The sequence below is a fragment of the Ascaphus truei genome, chromosome 15 (genome assembly GCF_040206685.1).
Source record: "Ascaphus truei isolate aAscTru1 chromosome 15, aAscTru1.hap1, whole genome shotgun sequence".
Classification (NCBI taxonomy): Eukaryota; Metazoa; Chordata; class Amphibia; order Anura; family Ascaphidae; genus Ascaphus; species Ascaphus truei.
The window spans coordinates 34,574,849-34,599,772 of record NC_134497.1 but is presented as its reverse complement, the minus strand read 5'-3'; the positions used below and the strand labels follow the sequence as shown (position 1 = coordinate 34,599,772).

Sequence of the window (24,924 nt, the reverse complement as noted above, 5' to 3'; positions counted from 1 at the left end):
GGCAGAGAAAAGACCCCACAAGTGGGTTCAACAACTATAAATATTACAACAAGACAAACTGCCTGCAACAGACTAAGCAAATAATGAGGACTTAAATTAGTAATATAATAATCACTAACGGTGCTAGGGACTAGAAGAAATATCCCCCCCTACATATCCTCTTTTTCTTAGCTATACATCTTATTACTCTCTCCCTTTTCCTATGGGATACTGTTCTTATGTTATGTTTCCATGTGCTGTATACTAGAGGCCATTATCTCTAGGTATATTTTCTTCTTTTAAATCACCATTTTATTTAGTTTCCAAAAAAGTGCTACAAAGCCCCAGGCAACACCACCCATGGGAGATTGAAAACCCCCTCATGAAGGTCCCCTTTGCCCGTTAGCCTTCGCACCTTGAGCTGACAGTTACAGGGGTACCCCGATCGTGAGAAAGCAAGGTTCAAATACCAGTGGGGTGCATGGCGGGCCCAATCACATTCTTCCTTTGGGATTTCAGGCATGAGCACGCCGATGCTGCATACTGATTGTGAATTGTAAATCCACCACTGCCCTGCCCCCCACAGCTAAATGCTTTTCATTCTGGATTAGAGTTACAAATACAAAATAAAGTTGTGTGTGTGTCTCCTGGATTCTGACTATAGATGTTTGCCTCAGATTCCCATATGAACACCTCCCTCAGCCTGGCAATGTGCTTGTGGGGAGGTTACGCCAGCGCATGTGTAACAGGAATCTCTGCCATAGAAGAATGCAAGTGTACCCATCAGTGGGAAAGGTCCCTGCGTGAGGTGGCACCACTTGTTACATCATTACTTCATATGTCAATAATAAAGGGATACTTAACCCCTCAGGTGCCTTTTCATGTAAACGTGTAACCAGTGAAATAGATGGTCAGCCCTTGCTGCTCCCTAGAGATATTAAAGGAACATGATATACAGTACTTAAAGGCGGCTGCATTAATGTCCCTCACTGGGGACGTTAGTCTGTGTCTCTGTCCTCTACCTCAGTATTCACGGGACACTGTAAGACATTTGGTCGCAGCCGTTTCTCTGTGACTCACCCCACCGCCAGCCACTTCACCGCTAAGTTAAGTGCCTAAACCCCTATCATGGGAGAGGGGGTTTGGCCCGGGATTAAAGGGGTTACACCCCATTTGGCCACCCCTACTCTCACCTGGGAAGCAAGGGGTTAACTGGACTGTGGTCCAGTAATGTGTTTTTACTTTGCTTCAGCATCCTAATGTATATTCCCGTTACAATGTATTATCACCATGTAAGTGTCTGCACCACACACACACTGGGGCTTAAGGGGTTAATGAGCTACAGTTTTAGGGTCATACAAATATGTGTGGTGTCTTTTCAGAAATATCTGGGCTTCAAAAGGCTTGATTGAAGTTGGGTGTGAAAAGTACAGAGGGGGTTTGTGTATGTTAATACCTAATTTGCAGGCCAAGGGTATATTGCTGGTAGAGACAGCTAGGACCCAGGTCTGGAGCATTGGGTGTGAAATATAGCACCTGTGACAATTGTTCTCTACGCAGGAGGTCCAGCTTCAAAGCATTTCTTGACAAGGGGTTATGGGGGCCAGGGGTGCAGTTACAGAAGGAGATATCAGAATGAGTGACCTAATTAAATATAAGAATATTATGAGATGTCCTCGGCTGAACATGCTAAAAGTAACATCTGTGGATCCGTGGGACCGATTCGCACATAATGATTACAGACAAGCAAAGAAAAGAAAGAAAGCTCCCTAATAGCCGCACAAGAGAACACCTATACATATGTTAAAAATGACTATTTATTGATAAATGATTACAGACACATGATGTCTAGCAGGTACTAAGAGACAGATATTAATATCTCTCTTAATTTTAGTATTACACGGTAATATTTAGTCTCATTGGGAGCGTCATGCGTGCCGGAATGTATTAATATGTCTCGCGTGCCAGTAAGTTTTACTGAACTGAAGTTATGAAGTTATTTAGATAGGAAAAGCAGTTCTATGGTGGGAGGAGTTTTACTCTGGGGAAGACTGTCAACCTCACCACTGATTTATGAGAGGGGCTGGGTTTAGGTTGTGTTCAATGGGAAATAATTGTATATAAACAAGGCTCAGCCTATGGCTAGTGTCTTTGTGATTTTCAAGATTGCTGTATGAACTGCCAGTCCAGAATTGACTGTTTCATCATTCCATCTTAAGTAAGTGTCTATATTTTGTCTGTTATTTGTATATCTCGTGTGTTCACCTTTTTCAAGGAATATATTATATTGTATCATATCTCAGCCGTGTTCAGTTCAACCCAGGTATTTTTGGTGTAAATTATATCTTGTCATAAAGTTACCTTTACAAACCCCTTCCCTAAAACCCCTGTATCCTAAGCCCCCCTTACCTTAAACCCGTATCCTAAAACCCCCACTCTAACCGCTAAAACCACTTAAATTAACCCCATAAACAGTAATAACATTTACATTAGAAGCGGCTAGTGGGGGAGGGTCAGTCTTCAGCCTAACACCTGCGGCGTAATAGTCGCGGCAAAACTATTCTGATTCAAAGCTAAGTGAGGCTACACACCGTTTCAGCATAATGGGAAACACACATTTTATTAGAACCAACAGCATGGAAATATAAAACATTAAGAACATTTTTCTTTACATAAAACAACAATAAGAATTATACAAATAACCTGCATTTAAAATGTTATAACTTTTTTATACTTTTAAAATGCTCGTTTTATGCACCATAAACTAAATTCACTTTTCATTGGGATTTAGCGTAACACAGATACACGTGTCCACCTATATGTGAGCGTCTTAGTCGCTGGTTATCTCTAAAAATGCCTGACTTTAGAGATAGGTCTCTCCACTATGTGTCCTCCTGTGTGTCCTCAGGCTGGATAAGTCACTAAATCCCTTCCCACATTCCCCACATACATGCGGTCTCTCCCCCGTGTGTCCTCTTGTGTGTGTTCAGGTTGGATAAGTCACTAAATCCCTTCCCACATTTCCCACATACATACGGTTTCTCCCCTGTATGTGTCCTCTTGTGTATGTTCAGGTGGGATAACAGACTAAATCCCTTCCCACATTCCCCACATACATACGGTCTCTCCCCTGTATGTGTCATCTTGTGTGTGTTCAGATTGAATAACTGACTAAATCCCTTCCCACATTCCCCACATACATGCGGTCTCTCCCCTGTGTGTGTCCTCTTGTGTGTGTTCAGGTTGGATGAGTCCCTAAATCCCTTCCCACATTCCCCACATAAATGCGGTCTCTCCCCTGTGTGTGTCCTCTTGTGTGTGTCCAGGTTGTATGAAACACTAAATCCCTTCCCACATTCCCCACATACATGCGGTCTCTCCCCTGTGTGTGTCCTCTTGTGTCTGTTCAGGCTGGATAAGTCACTAAATCCCTTCCCACATTCCCCACATACATGCGGTCTCTCCCCTGTGTGTGTCCTCTTGTGTGTGTTCAGGTTGGATGAGTCCCTAAATCCCTTCCCACATTCCCCACATACATAAGGTTTCTCCCCTGTGTGTGTCCTCTTGTGTGTGTTCAGGTTGGATGAGTCCCTAAATCCCTTCCCACATTCCCCACATAAATGCGGTCTCTCCCCTGTGTGTGTCCTCTTGTGTATGGTCAGACCGGATAACTGACTAAATCCCTTCCCACATTCCCCACATACATGCGGTCTCTCCCCTGTGTGTGTCGTCTTGTGTATGGTCAGACCGGATAAATGACTAAATCCCTTCCCACATTCTCCACATACATACGGTCTCTCCCCTGTGTGTGTCGTCTTGTGCAGGGTCCGACCGGATAACTTACTAAATCCCTTCCCACATTCCCCACATACATGCGGTCTCTCCCCTGTGTGTGTCCTCTTGTGTGTGTTCAGATTGGATAACTGACTAAATCCCTTCCCACATTCCCCACATACATGCTTTCTGTCCCTGGTCTGTGTTCTCTTCTGTGCATTCTGGTCTGATAACCAAGTCAGACACTTCCCACTTTCTCCAAGATCTTTTCCTGTGGCAGCTGCTAATATATATTTTTTGGAATGAGAAGCAGTTACATTTTTTATTAATTGCCTTGACTGGTTGAAAGATGCATTTTCTGTCATATTTATTGGAATGTTGCAAGATTTTTCTGTCTTCATCTTTTCCATATACTCATTTGGGTGTTTGAACCTCAGATGTTTGACGAGGTAATCCTGACTGCTGAAAGCAACCTTGCAGTGTTGGCATGGGTGGATTATTGGTGCGTGTTTTTGTACTAGACGAGACAAAAAAGTCACTGTTACATAAACTGTCTTACGAAAGATCATGCAGGAGAGGTAAGTTGGCATATCACAAAAAATGCAGGATGAAAATAAACTCTAGATGTACATTGTAAAAATGAAGGGTTTAGCACAACATGTGCAGCATTAGGGCCGCGAGAATAGATGTAGTACTTAACCATTTAAAAGGAAATCTGACTAGCTGCAAAACACCAATTAAAGTGACAGAAATATTTAAAATCCTTAGTCCCTGAGGTAATAAATTGGGGTTATCAATTTATTTAAATTTTTTGATTTATTTATTACTGGGTTACCATTTATCGCCAATATGGATATCTGCCCCCCTTCCACCCCCCAAAAGTATGGAGAAGGCTTGGAACGGCTCATGATCCGAAGCATACCACATCATCTGTAAAACACGGTGGAGGCAATGTGATGGCATGGGCATGCATGGCTTACAATGGCACTGGGTCACTAGTGTTTATTGATGATGTGACAGAAGACAGAACAGCCGGGTTAATTCTGAAGTGTATAGGGATATATTGTCTGCTCAGATTCAGCGAAGTTGATTGGACGGCGCTTCACTTTACAGATGGACAATGACCCAAAACATACTGCGAAAGCAACCCAGGAGTTATTTAAGACAAAGAAGTGGAATATTCTGCAATGGCCGAGTCAATCACCTGATTTCAACCCGATCGAGCATGCATTTCACTTGCTGAAGACAAAACTTAAGGCAGAAAGACCCACGAACAAACAACTGAAGACAGCTGCAGTAAAGGTCTGGCAGACCATAACAAAGGAGGAAACCCAGCGTTTGGTGATGTCCATGCGTTCCAGACTTCAAGCAGTTATTGCCTGCAAAGGATTCTCGACAAAGTATTAAAAATTAACATTTTATTTATGATTGTGTTAATTTGTCCAATTACATTTGAGCCCCAGAAATAATGGGACTGTGTATGAAAATGGTTGCAATTCCTAAACGTTTCATACGATATTTTTGATCAACCCCTTGAATTAAAGCTGAAAGTCTGCACTTCTATTGCATCTCGGTTGTTTCATTTCAAATCCATTGTGGTGGCGGACAGACCCAAAAATATGAAAATTGTGTCAGTGTCCAATTATTTCTGGACCTAACTGTATTTTGAATGTTCTTTCTTGTTTTGTTTTACATGTGTATATATTTTGTGTCAATGTTTAAAACCTCATTTGTCTAATAGTGATATTGGGCATTAGTTGACAAGGGAGCGGGGATAGAGGACGTGGGTGATAGTGGTAGTTGCCCTGGGGAGGGTGGTTAGGCTTACCGTGGGGGTTGGGGGTGGTGGTGAGAGGGGTAAACCCCTTAATTACCGTAGCGACTACAATGGCTATGTTTTATTGGCCACTAATGGGGTCAGCAGGGTTAGGTAATATTTTCTTTTAATTAAGTATTAACCCCTTTGGTGCCTGTGGTATACCATGGTAACCACATGCATGGAATGGGTTAATGTTATTTTGATCATAGGTTTCTGTAATAATACACATTACAGAATCCTACGATAGAAATATTAACCCAATGCGGTATGTAACACATTATTAACGGTCACGTTAATTCCCATATCGCGAGATTGGCCCAAATATCGCACCCAGTAAATTATTACCACAATCTTGATATATGCCACCTTCAAATTGTGGTAATAACAACCATTAATTTATTATTTCCCTGGGCAGGGCCACCAACAGGGAGGGTTCTGCCGGGGTTGGCGTCCCTGGCCCGGTGAGTCAGGGGGCCCAGCTGCCCCGGGCACCCTGCGCGGCCGTCAGGGCCACCAAGACGGGTGTGTGACGGTGAAGGGGTACCCAGGCCACAAAATAAAGGTATTATGCCTGGCTGGCTACCCCTGAGCTATATTGGGGAATTCTGAGTGTCAGCTCTTCAACCCAATTATGGTATATAACTGTTTGTATAATAATGTGCAGATAGTGAGTTTCAGGGGTGATTTTATTGTAAAATGTTGTCAGAGTGTGTTTGAGTAGAAGGAGGGTCGGGTTGCGGGTTACCCCGAAACATGTACTCAGGAATCCCCCAGATTCCTGAGGACATGAGGAACACACCACCGGATAAAATCCTATCTTTGAAGCAATTTGCAGCTCACCGCCAAATCCCCCTGCTTCAGCACAAACCAAAACAGTAAGGGGAAAAGAAAATGTTTTTTAAAAGCCCCCCAAGATTTATATGTTTAGTAAGGTAATGTTCAGAGTAAATAATTCAGGGTGGAGGAAGGTACATTTGCATGGGAGACACAGTGGCTACTCCGCCCCTAAGCTTCAAAGGCGATCCAGGATACGGACGTGTTAAATCTTTTGTTAGCAAGAAGGGGTGAAGGAGACTGAGCGGCACCCTGTAAGAGGGCCAGGGTTCCATATGCTAAGTGACAAGTGAGGGAAGATGGAGTTTGTCACACATGCTCAGTGGCTATACTGAGGCTTTGTACCAGGATTCACAGGACTGGCAGAACCTGGCTATAGATGGGACTATTGGTTCCCACGCCAAAGATTGGCTGCACATGATACAGATAGGCTTTTGAGGTTTTAAAAGTCCGGTGCAGCCAGTCAGGAGTTAGTTCCATCTATGTTCCATCTTGTACAGAAGCTACCTCTAAGACTAAATTGTGTGGTACAAGGACGATTCCATCGCAACTAAGGATTGTACCCTGCTTCAAAAGTTCGTTAGAACTAAGGATTGGAAAACGAATCCTGCAAGGACAGAACAAAAATATTCATTTCAGCGGAGAAAGAGGAGTCTCAAGCAGTGCCCCTAGCCAAAGACTGTCTCATGGCTCTATTTACGCATCAACCCTGCTCTGGGAATTAATGCCTAGAGACTTGATTTCTGTGAATTTCGTTCTGTGGACATTTTATTTTGTTTTGGCTCGTTCCAGTAAGTGTTTATTCGTGTTATTTTGTAATTCAAGCTGTGTGTGTTTCTTGTGTAAATAAATTAAAATTAATTTTATCTCTTGCTTTGGTCAATCAAAGGATCCAGATATTAAGGTGTTAAAAACCTTGGTCCCCCGTGACAGGCTTATATTAACTGGTGGCAGCGGTGGGATCTGCTTGAACCTATGATATAGTATCTTGCGGGGTACTATAACATAGAGGGAGACTCGAAGTTAAGATCTCCCAAAGCATGAGATAGCACACACACAATTTGCAAGAGAAGCGAAAAACACAGTCTCTCTTTGTGCCATATCTTGTTGCCTGCGGGTGAAGCATGGACAAGCGAGCTGGGAGATTCCATTCCTGGGATCGGCACAGGCTCATTGCCCGGTGTGAAGAGAATGGGTTACTGACAGCTGGTCGGGCAAAGACACAACTAGAAGAGGATTTGGAGCAGCATGAAACAAGCCTTTCTGTACTTTCCAGCACAGCTCATGTGACTGCAGCCGCAGTGGAGTTACTCCAGCACAGGGTGGGTGAAATTATGCCACCCCTGGAGGAAGATGGACAAGGGGAGGGAGAGAGTGCTCACCAGGATATTGGTGAAAGACTGGGGTTGGGGGTTGCGGAGGACATTGTGCCAACAGTTCCAATTGCTCCTTATGTTCCTGCGGAGACCCATAACTCTGGACAAACAGCACTTCTTGCCTCATGGGGGGCAAACGCTACAGCCGATGAGCGGATTTGCATGCTGGCAGCTGTTCACGGACAAGAGACCCCTCATGCTCACCTGGTGAACGGAGAGCAGCCTGTGCCCCAGGTTAACCATCACAGTTTCAATAAGTTCGTCTGTGGCAAAGACAAGATTGACGGATTTTTATCTGACTTTGAAACGCAGTGCTTAAGGTACAGATTACCACAACGTGACTGGGTGCTGTGGTTATATCCCTTGCTGTCGGGCAAGGCAAAAGAGACCCTGAAGTCCACCCCACGAGAGGATCGGGATGACTACGACCATCTCAAGGCATTACTGCAGCTGCGGTATGTCCTCACCCAAGAAGCGTACAGAGGCGAGTTCAGGACAGAGGAACGCCATCCTCAGGAGTCCTTTGTGAACTATGGTGCCTGCATGGCACGCCAGGGTACTCAGTGGGTGGAGGGTTGTGGTGCCACAAAGTACCACACGCTGCTGGACTTACATCTTCCATGAGCAGTTATTGTAGCAGTGCCCCTCAGACGTGAGGGCATGGGTCTTTGACGAAAAAACGAAGACTCATGAGGAGGCTGCCAGGATGGCTGACGAGTACTTATGCAGCCATGCCCTGATGGAGGAGAAAGGTGCTCCCAGACGACTGGCTATGCCAGCCAAGGGAGCCAAGCAAACGCCTCAGTGGGTGCAAAAATCTGCAGCAGCAGAGCACAGTAATCCTAAACCTGCAGAATTTAGGCATGAGAAAAGGTGCTACCTGTGTAACAAAGTCGGTCACATCAGACCTGACTGTCCGGACCGTGCCAGGTCCAGTGAACCCCATCTGGGGCAACGCTCTCCAGCTGCGAGACCGGTCGCCAGTGGGCGACTGGCACACACAGAAGAGTCAAGCCGAGCCGTGGATTCAACCCACAGAGGGACGTCCACGGAGAGATCTGCATTTGACCCTCAGGAACCAGCAGTGGAGACGGAGGGGCATCAGGTTGCATCAGTCAGGATGCAGCCCAGTGATGCCCAACAGAAACATCTGCGGAGGGTGACCATCGAAAACCGTCAAGCGGACGGCTTGTTGGATTCCGGTGCCACCGTTACCCTGGTCCGGCCTGATATGGTCCGGCTAGAGGATTTGCTCCCAGGCACCGGGATGCGTGTGACCATGCCAGATGGAGGACCGCGGTTACTCCAGGTTGCCCGGGTCTTTTTGGATTGGAGTGCCGGTCGTAGCATGAGGGAGGTGGGGTTATTGCCTGGGTTAGATGCCGCAGTTTTGCTCGGCAATGACCTGGGACATGTTACCTGTGTATTCACTGCAGAGCTGGCTCCTGTTGCAGCAATTCCTAGGAGCCAGTCATCAGGGATGGCAGCAGGATCAACCCGTCCCCCTGCATTTGGGACCAGCAGTTCCAGCGGTCTCTGAGGGGACCAGACAGGTAAGCCAGACTACTGAGTCGCGACCAGTGACTGACTTACTGTTCCCTTTACCTGTTCCTGTTTCCCCTGAATTAGAGACTAAGGGTGGGTGGTTAGTGTTAGGAACAGAATTTAGGAATGCGGTGAAAGCTGACCCCAGCCTAGAAGGTATGAGACTGCGGTCGTCCGAGTCTCGGGCAGCAGGGGGTCAGACCACTTGCTGTCGCACCGCTGGCTCTGAGGTAGGGAGTCTGGATCTACCGGGTTTGAAGGAGTCTGGACAGGTAGAAGACGGTTAGTGGTATCCAGGGAGTGTAGGCAGCAAGGATTACGGGAAGCCCACTCCATTCCACTAGCGGGGCATCAGGCGGTCACTCAGACGAGAGCTTAGCTGTTGCAGCATTACTCCTGGCCGGAGGCATCAGGGGCAGTGGCAGAGTTCTGCCGCCCCGGTGATGCCTGCCAGCCAGAGGGTAAAGCGGGTGCTTGTGTGCGGATACTCATGGACCTGTTACCAGGAATGGGAGGCTGTTTCAGGGAGTGCCAAGCATCTTGGCTGGGATAGGTTATCCTAAGGGGGTTCCAGGTGAGCTAGGATCCCGGGTGAGTAGGCAGCCAGGAGCAGTAGCCAGGGCTAGGTCAGAACAGCATAGGGTTCTGTTCTCGGACCAGCCGGGCTGGACACATGGCACAGATCATCGTGCGCTCACAAGTGATCTGCGCCCTCTGCATAGGAATGCATACAGGGTATCAGCAGAGGTGAAGGGCAGTGTAGAGAGGGACGCTAGGGAGACGTCAGCCTTCATCACCCCGAGGGGCCTTAGTGAATTTTTAGTGATGCCATTCGGGATGAGGAATGCCCTGGCTACCATTCGACGCCTGGTCAGTAGGTTGCTGGAGGGAGTGCAGAGTTATGTAGGTGCATATCTGAGGGAGATAGTTATAGTTATTCTTGGGATTTACCACAAGCACAGGTTAGCTCGAGTAAGGGAAGCAGGGCTATTGGTGAAAGCCCCTAAGTGCTTAGTAGGGATGGCTGAGATGTTTGACCAAGCCACAGGGCGAGTGGAGGGCATCTGACTTTTCTAGGTACCACTGGTTGCTGTAGAGGGTTTATCTCACAGCACAGTGCTGTGACTAGATCCCTGACTGACTTGACTGGGAAGTGACTCTCAGTACTGTTGGTCTGGTCTGCAGCCTGTGAAAGGGCAGTTCAGGCTCTGATAACCGCACTGCCCAGTGTGCTGCTACTAACTGCACCAAACTCTGCTACAAAGTTGTGTGTGCAGACCGATGTCCCGGACGTTGGTATCAGTGCTGTGCTCAGCCGAATACGGGGAGCACCGGGCACGACAGCGTAGATGTACCATACCGCAAAGACCGCCCTGTTGAACTGTTAACCTCAATAGCTGGGCCGCCCGTCAATACGCCGGATTGGGCGGTTGTGCCAGCGCCTACGCTTTGAGATGGGGAGGTGTGACGGTGAAGGGGTACCCAGGCCACCAAATAAAGGTATTATGCCTGGCTGGGTGCCCCTGAGCTATATTGGGGAATTGTGCGTGTCAGCTCTTCAACCCAATTATGGTATATAACTGTTTGTATGATAAAGATGTATGTGGTTTTACTGTTCTAGGAGTGCCAACCAACGGGGATGTGCAGGGCGTGAGTTTCAGGGGTGATTTTAAGGTAGAATGTTGTCAGGGTGTGTTTGGGTAAAAGGGGGCCCGGGTTGCGGGTTCCCCCGAAACATGTACTCAGGAATCCCACCAGATTCCTGAGGACATGAGGAACAAAGACCACCGGATTTGTAAGGACAGAATGAAAATATTCATTTCGGCGGAGAAAGAGGGGTCGCAAGCTGCGCCCCAAGCCAAAGACTGTCTCGTGGCTCTATTTGCGCATCAACCCCACTCTGGGAATTGATGTCTAGAGACTATTTCTGCGGATTTCGTTCCGTGGACATTTTATTTCGTTTTGCCCTGTTCCAGTAAGTGTTTATTCGTGTTGTAAATCAAGCTGTGTGTGTTTCTTCTGTAAATAAATTACAATTTATTTTATCTCATGCTTTGTTCAATAAAAGGATCAAGATATTAAGGTGTTAAAAAGCGTGGTCTCCCGTGACAAGGGGGACAAAGGATAATAGCTACCAGTCGCGGCCAGGCCCCGGCTCTGCATCAGATGCAGGCCTTCCTGTCCCAGCCTCTGACGTCAGTGCGCTGTGCCCCTCTGACGTCAGCACGCCAAAGCTTCCAGTGCGCGCTGACTGGAAGCTCGGTGTGGGACACAGTGAGGAGGCCTGCATCTGATGGCCGGTCGCGGCCGGGTCCCGACTCTCCGCCTGTCCCTGCAGCCACCGCCTGTCCCGACCAACCCCAAGGTATGTTTACTTTTATTTATATTTATTTATTTATAAAATATTTTACCAGGAAGTAATACATTGAGAGTTACCTCTCGTTTTCAAGTATGTCCTGGGCACAGAGTTAAGACAAATAATACATGGTTACAAATACACATGAACAACAAAACAGGTAGCGCTAACCGCAATGTGTGTGGTGTAGTAACTATTACCTTATATATTAATTAAAACTATACATAAGGGGCTGCCTGGGACACAAAGCCTGACCCCCTGGTCAGGAAAACAGTATGGACAGGGAATAGTTCCGTGGGCGCCTATAAAATTTTTACCACTATAAAGGATATACGAAAACCAAGCCTGTTGGTTGTGAAGATTGTTGATCCTCACGGTGGGCTTGAAAACAAAGAGAAAGCACAACACATAGCGTAATACTGTTGAAACATTAAACAAACAACATATAAGACAACATATAACAGCTGAATACTGAAATGGTATTTTTAGGACAATAAAATCATTTAATAACAATTAATATTTACTATAATGCACAATTTGCATGGACATATAGATTTAAGCAATTAAAAATCTGAATAGGTGGTTCAACTGCTCCGTAGCACCAATGTTGATGATAGCAATGCCTACTCACCAGATGGAATAGGTTTGCAGGCAGTGGATATTTTAGAGAGTATCCCCTCTCATCTGTGTGCTGCTCTCTGCTTAGCTGGCGTCTCTGTCGGCTCGTGGGTGCAGCTCATCAGCAGGGACTCCTGCAGCTCCAGGAAGCACGTCTGAGCAGATGGAACTCAGCTGCAGCTGATTCAGCACGATGTCAGCCACGGACCACCGTGAGCTCGTCTATCTGCTGCTCACTGCTAGCTGGCGTCTCTATCCGCTCGTGGACGCAACTTGTCAGCAGGTACTCCTGCAGGGCGCCAAGCAGGGCGCTTGAATAATGGGAAACCGCAACAGCTGGTTCAACTCGTCGGCGGCTATAAGAGATGGTTAGCTGGCAGCTCACGTTGATTCACCGATGTACGGGGGGTACTACACCAATGTGTGCGGGGCTTGAACCTCCACCCTACGCGTTTCAAGAGCGATCTGCTCTCTTCCTCAGGGGTATATGAATAAAACAGTCCAAAATGTCCTTTAAATACTGACTTCACCATTTGGGTAAATAGTTCCACCTGTAGCTAATTGCACATGTGCTGTGCTTGTGATAAAGTTGCTCTTAGTGTGTTTGCAATCAGACACTGCACAGTGAGAATGTCTTTGAACAAAAAAGCTACTTACTATTTTGTACAGCTGTTATACATAATGACAACATTAAACATAACACAATATACAATGAACATATACTACTAACAACATATATATTTAAACATGACACAATAAACAATGAACATATATACTAACAACATATATATTTATGTATATAAACAAAAAATAAATGAATAAAAATAAATTAAAAAAAAAAAATGCATAATTTTAAGGTAGGACATAAAAAAAAAAAAAAATAAATTATTTAATATAATATTGCGAATTATGATTAGATAAAATGTATTAAACCAGTGATAGTGTGCTTATTTATGTAGGAGGAACCTACTGCTATAAGCGAATTTAAACACTAATGTATATGACATGTCACCTTATGTGGATGTATTTGGTACTAACCCACCAAAAAGGATTTCAAATCGAATTCTACATTTAAGCCCATTGGGGACAGAGTACATAACTCATAAATCCAATAGGACTCTCTTCTCCCCAATAGGCTCAATGTGTTACCTCCTCTCCAGTGTGGTACAATGCGCTCTATTCCTACGCACCTCAAACCTTTTGGGTCTTTATTGTGCACCTGAAGAAAATGATTAGACACATTGTGTGTGACTAAACCAGTTTTAATATTGTATATATGTTCATACAAACGTCTTTTTATAGCTCGCGTTGTCATACCCACATACTGCAGACCACACGGACATTCAAGTAAATATATAACAAAGGAACTACTACATGTAATATGTTGTTTAATTTTATACTGTTTATGTGTTTTATTTGATATAAAATTTATTTTTTTGTTACTGTATTTGCATGCCGTGCATTTGTTACAGAGAAAGTATCCCCCACAGAGTGTTGTGTCTCTTTGAACTGGCTGCAGCGATGGACAGCTGGGTGCCAGTCTCTGTCCTATATGAGGAGCTTTTGTGAATATAATATGTGGATATTCGGGTAGAATTCCCTCTAGTTCTTTATCCTTTTTCAATATTGGCCAGTATTTTCTTAAAGTTTTGCGTATGTTGGGTGCCATTTGGTTATATTGAGTGACAAATGACAAATTGCCTGATGAGTTAATATTTTTATTTTTATTTTTATATTGTAAGAGACTGGTTCTGTCCATCGCTGCAACTTCAGAGATAGTTCTATCCAACTCTAGTGGGGAGTACTTCCTCTCCACAAATTTTTGTTTTAAATCCTCGGCTTGAATTTTAAATGTATCTGGATGTGAGCTGTTTCTTTTCAGTCTAATGAACTGTCCCTTAGGGATGTTTTTGACCCATGTGGGGTTGTGGTGACTCTGTGCATGTAAATAATTATTTGATTGAACCGGTTTAAAATATGTGCTGGTGTGTATGTGATTATTAACTATAGTGATTTCTAAATCTAAAAATTCTATTTTATTAGTATTAGTGACAAACGTGAATTTTAAATTATTAGTGTTGTTATTCATATATAACTGAAACTGTGTTAACTGTGCTAAAGTGCCTGACCAGATAAAAATAATATCATCTATGTAGCGCCGCCACAGCACCAAGCTTGCACCATAGGGACAATTGGACCATATATGTTGTTTCTCCCAATATCCCATAAATATATTAGCATAACTAGGAGCAAACTTGGTGCCCATGGCGGTGCCACATACCTGCAAATAATAAGCTTTATTAAAGTGAAAAAAATTGTGACAAAGGATGAATTTAATTCCTAAAATCAAAAAATCTCTAAATTCTTTTGAAACAGATGGGTCATTTTTTAGGGTGTTTAAGACTGATTCACATCCTTGATCATGGTTGATTATGGTGTATAATGAATTGACGTCTGCGGTAACAAAAATATAATGGGGTTGCCACTGAATGTCCTGGAGTGTCTGCAGTATGTGGGTAGTATCCCGGAGGTAAGAAGGTAATTGTATGACATATTTCTGGAGTTGTCTATCTATATATTGAGATAAGTGTGATGTTAATGATTGAATGCCCGAAATGATGGGGCGGCCGGGGGGAAAATTTATATTTTTATGTATTTTAGGGATTATATAAAACAAGGGTAGTCTGGGGTGTTTATTGTAAAGAAAGTCAAATTCTTTTGGAGTAATTAAATTTTGATCTAAACCAAATGTTAAATAATTAAATAATTTTTGCTGGTAGGATTCGCTGGGAGGAGTTGGTAAGTGGATATGTCACTTAGAATTCTCAGTGACTCTTGGATGTAATATGATTTATCCATGATTACCAACCCCCCCCCCTTATCCGCTGGTTTTATGATTATGTCTTCATTTTCTTTAAGTGCACGTAAAGTTATTTTTTCATCTTTACTAAGATTATCAGTCCTAACTTTGTGGTTTCTACTTAGGGTCTCTAGGTCATCTGTGACCATTTTAGCGAATGTGTCCACAAAGGGACCACTCACAAACCTAGGAAAGAATGTTGAGGGATTTCTGAACGTTGAATTGTTTGTATTTAGTGGTAAGTTAGTGTTGGTGTCCAGTCTAGATATGGCGTCTCTTTGAAAATATTTTTTGAGGCAAAGCTTGCGCACATATCTTTGGACATCAACATACAACTTAAAACTATCTGGCCCTGTAACTGGAGCAAAGGATAAACCTTTTGATAATAGCTTAGTTTCTTTGATGGTAATTGGATGTTGGCTTATATTAAAGATATTTTGATAAGCACTTTGACTTACTGTTTTTGTACCTTGCCTAATTTTTCTCCCTCCTCTCGTTCCTCTAGAGTGTTTTTTCTATTCCGATTGTCTTTCAGGGAGTTTTCTTTTCCCAATAAGTCTCTTATTACATCTCTTGCTTGTTTGGGCTCCCTCGTTTGTCGCCAGTCTAAAAAAGAGAACGTATTTTTCTCTTCTTCCCGACTGTGACCAGGGAGACGTTGTTCTCTATCTAGGTCTATAAGAGGTTGGTACTTATTCTGATGATGATATTGATCAAAGATATTGTCAGTATCTTTACCCTGTATGTTGACTAGAGGGCTTGGAGGAACAGGAGGGGCCGGGTGTTTGGCTTTTGTACTGCCAGTTACTGGTTTTATAGAAGATGGTGTTGAAGGTCTTCTAGACCTCTTAGGGGCTATAAATTGTACTGGATCAGAGGATATTTCATTAGGTTTTACAATAGTTTTTTTATAATTTGAAGGAATTTTATGTGAATAATCCTTATTATACCTATATTTTTCATTATCATATCTGAGTTTTTTCCAATTTCTATAACATCCCGTGACATAATCATTTTTGTCCCTTTGGAACTTTGTTTGTTTTGAGATTATAGTATCTTTTTGTAATTTATCCATTTTTGTTTTAATTCTAGCTTCTAGCATTGGTAACTCACAATTATCTTTATACTTTTCAAAGTATCCCTTCATATCGTTAATTTCCTTGTCTAATGTTTGAAGACATACTTTGCGTTTTGATATTAACAGACGCATTAATTCAAACGAACAGCTGTCAAGGATGCGATTCCATTCCAAAATAAATGATTCACTTTTGAAGTCTGTTGTAGGTTTTTTAAATAATCTCAGACCTCGTGGAATACGTTTTTGTTCAATATATTTTTCAATGGTTATCGCATCCCACAGCTGCTTGTTCTCATCAATCAGTAGTTTTTCTAATTTATCAGCCATATTTTCCATATCATGTGATACATTATCAACTGCGATGGGAATTTCCTCATCTGCAAAGATGCTATTAATGTCAATATTCCTACTGATTCTCTGAGCAAACAATTGAGACATAATTGTCCTGGAAAGCTGCTAACCTAAAAGGGGGAAATGCACATAAACAACAAAACAGGTAGCGCTAACCGCAATGTGTGTGGTGTAGTAACTATTACCTTATATATTAATTAAAACTATACATAAGGGGCTGCCTGGGACACAAAGCCTGACCCCCTGGTCAGGAAAACAGTATGGACAGGGAATAGTTCCGTGGGCGCCTATAAAATTTTTACCACTATAAAGGATATACGAAAACCAAGCCTGTTGGTTGTGAAGATTGTTGATCCTCACGGTGGGCTTGAAAACAAAGAGAAAGCACAACACATAGCGTAATACTGTTGAAACATTAAACAAACAACATATAAGACAACATATAACAGCTGAATACTGAAATGGTATTTTTAGGACAATAAAATCATTTAATAACAATTAATATTTACTATAATGCACAATTTGCATGGACATATAGATTTAAGCAATTAAAAATCTGAATAGGTGGTTCAACTGCTCCGTAGCACCAATGTTGATGATAGCAATGCCTACTCACCAGATGGAATAGGTTTGCAGGCAGTGGATATTTTAGAGAGTATCCCCTCTCATCTGTGTGCTGCTCTCTGCTTAGCTGGCGTCTCTGTCGGCTCGTGGGTGCAGCTCATCAGCAGGGACTCCTGCAGCTCCAGGAAGCACGTCTGAGCAGATGGAACTCAGCTGCAGCTGATTCAGCACGATGTCAGCCACGGACCACCGTGAGCTCGTCTATCTGCTGCTCACTGCTAGCTGGCGTCTCTATCCGCTCGTGGACGCAACTTGTCAGCAGGTACTCCTGCAGGGCGCCAAGCAGGGCGCTTGAATAATGGGAAACCGCAACAGCTGGTTCAACTCGTCGGCGGCTATAAGAGATGGTTAGCTGGCAGCTCACGTTGATTCACCGATGTACGGGGGGTACTACACCAATGTGTGCGGGGCTTGAACCTCCACCCTACGCGTTTCAAGAGCGATCTGCTCTCTTCCTCAGGGGTATATGAATAAAACAGTCCAAAATGTCCTTTAAATACTGACTTCACCATTTGGGTAAATAGTTCCACCTGTAGCTAATTGCACATGTGCTGTGCTTGTGATAAAGTTGCTCTTAGTGTGTTTGCAATCAGACACTGCACAGTGAGAATGTCTTTGAACAAAAAAGCTACTTACTATTTTGTACAGCTGTTATACATAATGACAACATTAAACATAACACAATATACAATGAACATATACTACTAACAACATATATATTTAAACATGACACAATAAACAATGAACATATATACTAACAACATATATATTTATGTATATAAACAAAAAATAAATGAATAAAAATAAATTAAAAAAAAAAAATGCATAATTTTAAGGTAGGACATAAAAAAAAAAAAAAAAAAAATTATTTAATATAATATTGCGAATTATGATTAGATAAAATGTATTAAACCAGTGATAGTGTGCTTATTTATGTAGGAGGAACCTACTGCTATAAGCGAATTTAAACACTAATGTATATGACATGTCACCTTATGTGGATGTATTTGGTACTAACCCACCAAAAAGGATTTCAAATCGAATTCTACATTTAAGCCCATTGGGGACAGAGTACATAACTCATAAATCCAATAGGACTCTCTTCTCCCCAATAGGCTCAATGTGTTACCTCCTCTCCAGTGTGGTACAATGCGCTCTATTCCTACGCACCTCAAACCTTTTGGGTCTTTATTGTGCACCTGAAGAAAATGATTAGACACATTGTGTGTGACTAAACCAGTTTTAATATTGTATATATGTTCATACAAACGTCTTTTTATAGCTCGCGTTGTCATACCCACATACTGCAGACCACACGGACATTCAAGTAAATATATAACAAAGGAACTACTACATGTAATATGTTGTTTAATTTTATACTGTTTATGTGTTTTATTTGATATAAAATTTATTTTTTTGTTACTGTATTTGCATGCCGTGCATTTGTTACAGAGAAAGTATCCCCCACAGAGTGTTGTGTCTCTTTGAACTGGCTGCAGCGATGGACAGCTGGGTGCCAGTCTCTGTCCTATATTAGGAGCTTTTGTGAATATAATATGTGGATATTCGGGTAGAATTCCCTCTAGTTCTTTATCCTTTTTCAATATTGGCCAGTATTTTCTTAAAGTTTTGCGTATGTTGGGTGCCATTTGGTTATATTGAGTGACAAATGACAAATTGCCTGATGAGTTAATATTTTTATTTTTATTTTTATATTGTAAGAGACTGGTTCTGTCCATCGCTGCAACTTCAGAGATAGTTCTATCCAACTCTAGTGGGGAGTACTTCCTCTCCACAAATTTTTGTTTTAAATCCTCGGCTTGAATTTTAAATGTATCTGGATGTGAGCTGTTTCTTTTCAGTCTAATGAACTGTCCCTTAGGGATGTTTTTGACCCATGTGGGGTTGTGGTGACTCTGTGCATGTAAATAATTATTTGATTGAACCGGTTTAAAATATGTGCTGGTGTGTATATGATTATTAACTATAGTGATTTCTAAATCTAAAAATTCTATTTTATTAGTATTAGTGACAAACGTGAATTTTAAATTATTAGTGTTGTTATTCATATATAACTGAAACTGTGTTAACTGTGCTAAAGTGCCTGACCAGATAAAAATAATATCATCTATGTAGCGCCGCCACAGCACCAAGCTTGCACCATAGGGACAATTGGACCATATATGTTGTTTCTCCCAATATCCCATAAATATATTAGCATAACTAGGAGCAAACTTGGTGCCCATGGCGGTGCCACATACCTGCAAATAATAAGCTTTATTAAAGTGAAAAAAATTGTGACAAAGGATGAATTTAATTCCTAAAATCAAAAAATCTCTAAATTCTTTTGAAACAGATGGGTCATTTTTTAGGGTGTTTAAGACTGATTCACATCCTTGATCATGGTTGATTATGGTGTATAATGAATTGACGTCTGCGGTAACAAAAATATAATGGGGTTGCCACTGAATGTCCTGGAGTGTCTGCAGTATGTGGGTAGTATCCCGGAGGTAAGAAGGTAATTGTATGACATATTTCTGGAGTTGTCTATCTATATATTGAGATAAGTGTGATGTTAATGATTGAATGCCCGAAATGATGGGGCGGCCGGGGGGAAAATTTATATTTTTATGTATTTTAGGGATTATATAAAACAAGGGTAGTCTGGGGTGTTTATTGTAAAGAAAGTCAAATTCTTTTGGAGTAATTAAATTTTGATCTAAACCAAATGTTAAATAATTAAATAATTTTTGCTGGTAGGATTCGCTGGGAGGAGTTGGTAAGTGGATATGTCACTTAGAATTCTCAGTGACTCTTGGATGTAATATGATTTATCCATGATTACCAACCCCCCCCCTTATCCGCTGGTTTTATGATTATGTCTTCATTTTCTTCAAGTGCACGTAAAGTTATTTTTTCATCTTTACTAAGATTATCAGTCCTAACTTTGTGGTTTCTACTTAGGGTCTCTAGGTCATCTGTGACCATTTTAGCGAATGTGTCCACAAAGGGACCACTCACAAACCTAGGAAAGAATGTTGAGGGATTTCTGAACGTTGAATTGTTTGTATTTAGTGGTAAGTTAGTGTTGGTGTCCAGTCTAGATATGGCGTCTCTTTGAAAATATTTTTTGAGGCAAAGCTTGCGCACATATCTTTGGACATCAACATACAACTTAAAACTATCTGGCCCTGTAACTGGAGCAAAGGATAAACCTTTTGATAATAGCTTAGTTTCTTTGATGGTAATTGGATGTTGGCTTATATTAAAGATATTTTGATAAGCACTTTGACTTACTGTTTTTGTACCTTGCCTAATTTTTCTCCCTCCTCTCGTTCCTCTAGAGTGTTTTTTCTATTCCGATTGTCTTTCAGGGAGTTTTCTTTTCCCAATAAGTCTCTTATTACATCTCTTGCTTGTTTGGGCTCCCTCGTTTGTCGCCAGTCTAAAAAAGAGAACGTATTTTTCTCTTCTTCCCGACTGTGACCAGGGAGACGTTGTTCTCTATCTAGGTCTATAAGAGGTTGGTACTTATTCTGATGATGATATTGATCAAAGATATTGTCAGTATCTTTACCCTGTATGTTGACTAGAGGGCTTGGAGGAACAGGAGGGGCCGGGTGTTTGGCTTTTGTACTGCCAGTTACTGGTTTTATAGAAGATGGTGTTGAAGGTCTTCTAGACCTCTTAGGGGCTATAAATTGTACTGGATCAGAGGATATTTCATTAGGTATTACAATAGTTTTTTTATAATTTGAAGGTATTTTATGTGAATAATCCTTATTATACCTATATTTTTCATTATCATATCTGAGTTTTTTCCAATTTCTATAACATCCCGTGACATAATCATTTTTGTCCCTTTGGAACTTTGTTTGTTTTGAGATTATAGTATCTTTTTGTAATTTATCCATTTTTGTTTTAATTCTAGCTTCTACTGCACCGACACACTTTATTCGAGCAAATACCCAGTATGTACCTGGCAGATACCTGGAATGCGCCGCTCCTCACCTCTGACAAGCCCCGTTGCGTTTGCCTTCCCAGCCTGGGTTCATGCCTGGCTGACGGGCGGCTGATCTGTTAAATGATAATGATTAGGATTTAATAGGCTGCAATGCTTCGCGTGTCTACCAGATGGCATAAATTCATGAATTGTAATGCAGTATATATATACATACTGTGCAGTATTGCAGCCAGCGGGAATAAAATGCTTCAATCCCTGCCTGGAAAATACCTCAATGCACTCGGGCAGAAAACAGTCACAAACCTCAATACACCCGGGTATACCCGAATTCGTGGGACTAGCCGAGCTCGAATAAAGTGTGTCGCCAGTGTAGCATTGGTAACTCACAATTATCTTTATACTTTTCAAAGTATCCCTTCATATCGTTAATTTCCTTGTCTAATGTTTGAAGACATACTTTGCGTTTTGATATTAACAGACGCATTAATTCAAACGAACAGCTGTCAAGGATGCGATTCCATTCCAAAATAAATGATTCACTTTTGAAGTCTGTTGTAGGTTTTTTAAATAATCTCAGACCTCGTGGAATACGTTTTTGTTCAATATATTTTTCAATGGTTATCGCATCCCACAGCTGCTTGTTCTCATCAATCAGTAGTTTTTCTAATTTATCAGCCATATTTTCCATATCATGTGATACATTATCAACTGCGATGGGAATTTCCTCATCTGCAAAGATGCTATTAATGTCAATATTCCTACTGATTCTCTGAGCAAACAATTGAGACATAATTGTCCTGGAAAGCTGCTAACCTAAAAGGGGGAAATGCACATAAACAACAAAACAGGTAGCGCTAACCGCAATGTGTGTGGTGTAGTAACTATTACCTTATATATTAATTAAAACTATACATAAGGGGCTGCCTGGGACACAAAGCCTGACCCCCTGGTCAGGAAAACAGTATGGACAGGGAATAGTTCCGTGGGCGCCTATAAAATTTTTACCACTATAAAGGATATACGAAAACCAAGCCTGTTGGTTGTGAAGATTGTTGATCCTCACGGTGGGCTTGAAAACAAAGAGAAAGCACAACACATAGCGTAATACTGTTGAAACATTAAACAAACTACATATAAGACAACATATAACAGCTGAATACTGAAATGGTATTTTTAGGACAATAAAATCATTTAATAACAATTAATATTTACTATAATGCACAATTTGCATGGACATATAGATTTAAGCAATTAAAAATCTGAATAGGTGGTTCAACTGCTCCGTAGCACCAATGTTGATGATAGCAATGCCTACTCACCAGATGGAATAGGTTTGCAGGCAGTGGATATTTTAGAGAGTATCCCCTCTCATCTGTGTGCTGCTCTCTGCTTAGCTGGCGTCTCTGTCGGCTCGTGGGTGCAGCTCATCAGCAGGGACTCCTGCAGCTCCAGGAAGCACGTCTGAGCAGATGGAACTCAGCTGCAGCTGATTCAGCACGATGTCAGCCACGGACCACCGTGAGCTCGTCTATCTGCTGCTCACTGCTAGCTGGCGTCTCTATCCGCTCGTGGACGCAACTTGTCAGCAGGTACTCCTGCAGGGCGCCAAGCAGGGCGCTTGAATAATGGGAAACCGCAACAGCTGGTTCAACTCGTCGGCGGCTATAAGAGATGGTTAGCTGGCAGCTCACGTTGATTCACCGATGTACGGGGGGTACTACACCAATGTGTGCGGGGCTTGAACCTCCACCCTACGCGTTTCAAGAGCGATCTGCTCTCTTCCTCAGGGGTATATGAATAAAACAGTCCAAAATGTCCTTTAAATACTGACTTCACCATTTGGGTAAATAGTTCCACCTGTAGCTAATTGCACATGTGCTGTGCTTGTGATAAAGTTGCTCTTAGTGTGTTTGCAATCAGACACTGCACAGTGAGAATGTCTTTGAACAAAAAAGCTACTTACTATTTTGTACAGCTGTTATACATAATGACAACATTAAACATAACACAATATACAATGAACATATACTACTAACAACATATATATTTAAACATGACACAATAAACAATGAACATATATACTAACAACATATATATTTATGTATATAAACAAAAAATAAATGAATAAAAATAAATTAAAAAAAAAAAATGCATAATTTTAAGGTAGGACATAAAAAAAAAAAAAAAAAAATTATTTAATATAATATTGCGAATTATGATTAGATAAAATGTATTAAACCAGTGATAGTGTGCTTATTTATGTAGGAGGAACCTACTGCTATAAGCGAATTTAAACACTAATGTATATGACATGTCACCTTATGTGGATGTATTTGGTACTAACCCACCAAAAAGGATTTCAAATCGAATTCTACATTTAAGCCCATTGGGGACAGAGTACATAACTCATAAATCCAATAGGACTCTCTTCTCCCCAATAGGCTCAATGTGTTACCTCCTCTCCAGTGTGGTACAATGCACTCTATTCCTACGCACCTCAAACCTTTTGGGTCTTTATTGTGCACCTGAAGAAAATGATTAGACACATTGTGTGTGACTAAACCAGTTTTAATATTGTATATATGTTCATACAAACGTCTTTTTATAGCTCGCGTTGTCATACCCACATACTGCAGACCACACGGACATTCAAGTAAATATATAACAAAGGAACTACTACATGTAATATGTTGTTTAATTTTATACTGTTTATGTGTTTTATTTGATATAAAAAAATTTTTTTTGTTACTGTATTTGCATGCCGTGCATTTGTTACAGAGAAAGTATCCCCCACAGAGTGTTGTGTCTCTTTGAACTGGCTGCAGCGATGGACAGCTGGGTGCCAGTCTCTGTCCTATATTAGGAGCTTTTGTGAATATAATATGTGGATATTCGGGTAGAATTCCCTCTAGTTCTTTATCCTTTTTCAATATTGGCCAGTATTTTCTTAAAGTTTTGCGTATGTTGGGTGCCATTTGGTTATATTGAGTGACAAATGACAAATTGCCTGATGAGTTAATATTTTTATTTTTATTTTTATATTGTAAGAGACTGGTTCTGTCCATCGCTGCAACTTCAGAGATAGTTCTATCCAACTCTAGTGGGGAGTACTTCCTCTCCACAAATTTTTGTTTTAAATCCTCGGCTTGAATTTTAAATGTATCTGGATGTGAGCTGTTTCTTTTCAGTCTAATGAACTGTCCCTTAGGGATGTTTTTGACCCATGTGGGGTTGTGGTGACTCTGTGCATGTAAATAATTATTTGATTGAACCGGTTTAAAATATGTGCTGGTGTGTATATGATTATTAACTATAGTGATTTCTAAATCTAAAAATTCTATTTTATTAGTATTAGTGACAAACGTGAATTTTAAATTATTAGTGTTGTTATTCATATATAACTGAAACTGTGTTAACTGTGCTAAAGTGCCTGACCAGATAAAAATAATATCATCTATGTAGCGCCGCCACAGCACCAAGCTTGCACCATAGGGACAATTGGACCATATATGTTGTTTCTCCCAATATCCCATAAATATATTAGCATAACTAGGAGCAAACTTGGTGCCCATGGCGGTGCCACATACCTGCAAATAATAAGCTTTATTAAAGTGAAAAAAATTGTGACAAAGGATGAATTTAATTCCTAAAATCAAAAAATCTCTAAATTCTTTTGAAACAGATGGGTCATTTTTTAGGGTGTTTAAGACTGATTCACATCCTTGATCATGGTTGATTATGGTGTA

General features: G+C 41.6%; 1 protein-coding gene across 8 annotated transcripts in view; it reads right to left on the bottom strand.

Moving 5' to 3' along the window:
* LOC142466796 (uncharacterized) overlaps positions 1–24,924 on the bottom strand; it is a 361,893-nt gene that overhangs the window by 67,248 nt on the left and 269,721 nt on the right. For 3 of the 8 annotated variants that reach the window (XM_075572218.1, XM_075572219.1, XM_075572220.1), the window contains one exon: positions 2,581–4,270. The exons of 4 other annotated variants lie outside the window; for them this stretch is intronic. In XM_075572218.1, the coding sequence (XP_075428333.1) occupies positions 2,901–4,163 (1,263 nt within the window). In that variant the 5' untranslated portion in view covers positions 4,164–4,270 and the 3' untranslated portion in view covers positions 2,581–2,900. Of the gene's footprint in view, positions 1–2,580; positions 4,271–4,957; positions 9,283–24,924 lie in introns of those variants that run through there. One more of the 8 variants, XM_075572221.1, reaches the window with a different exon arrangement.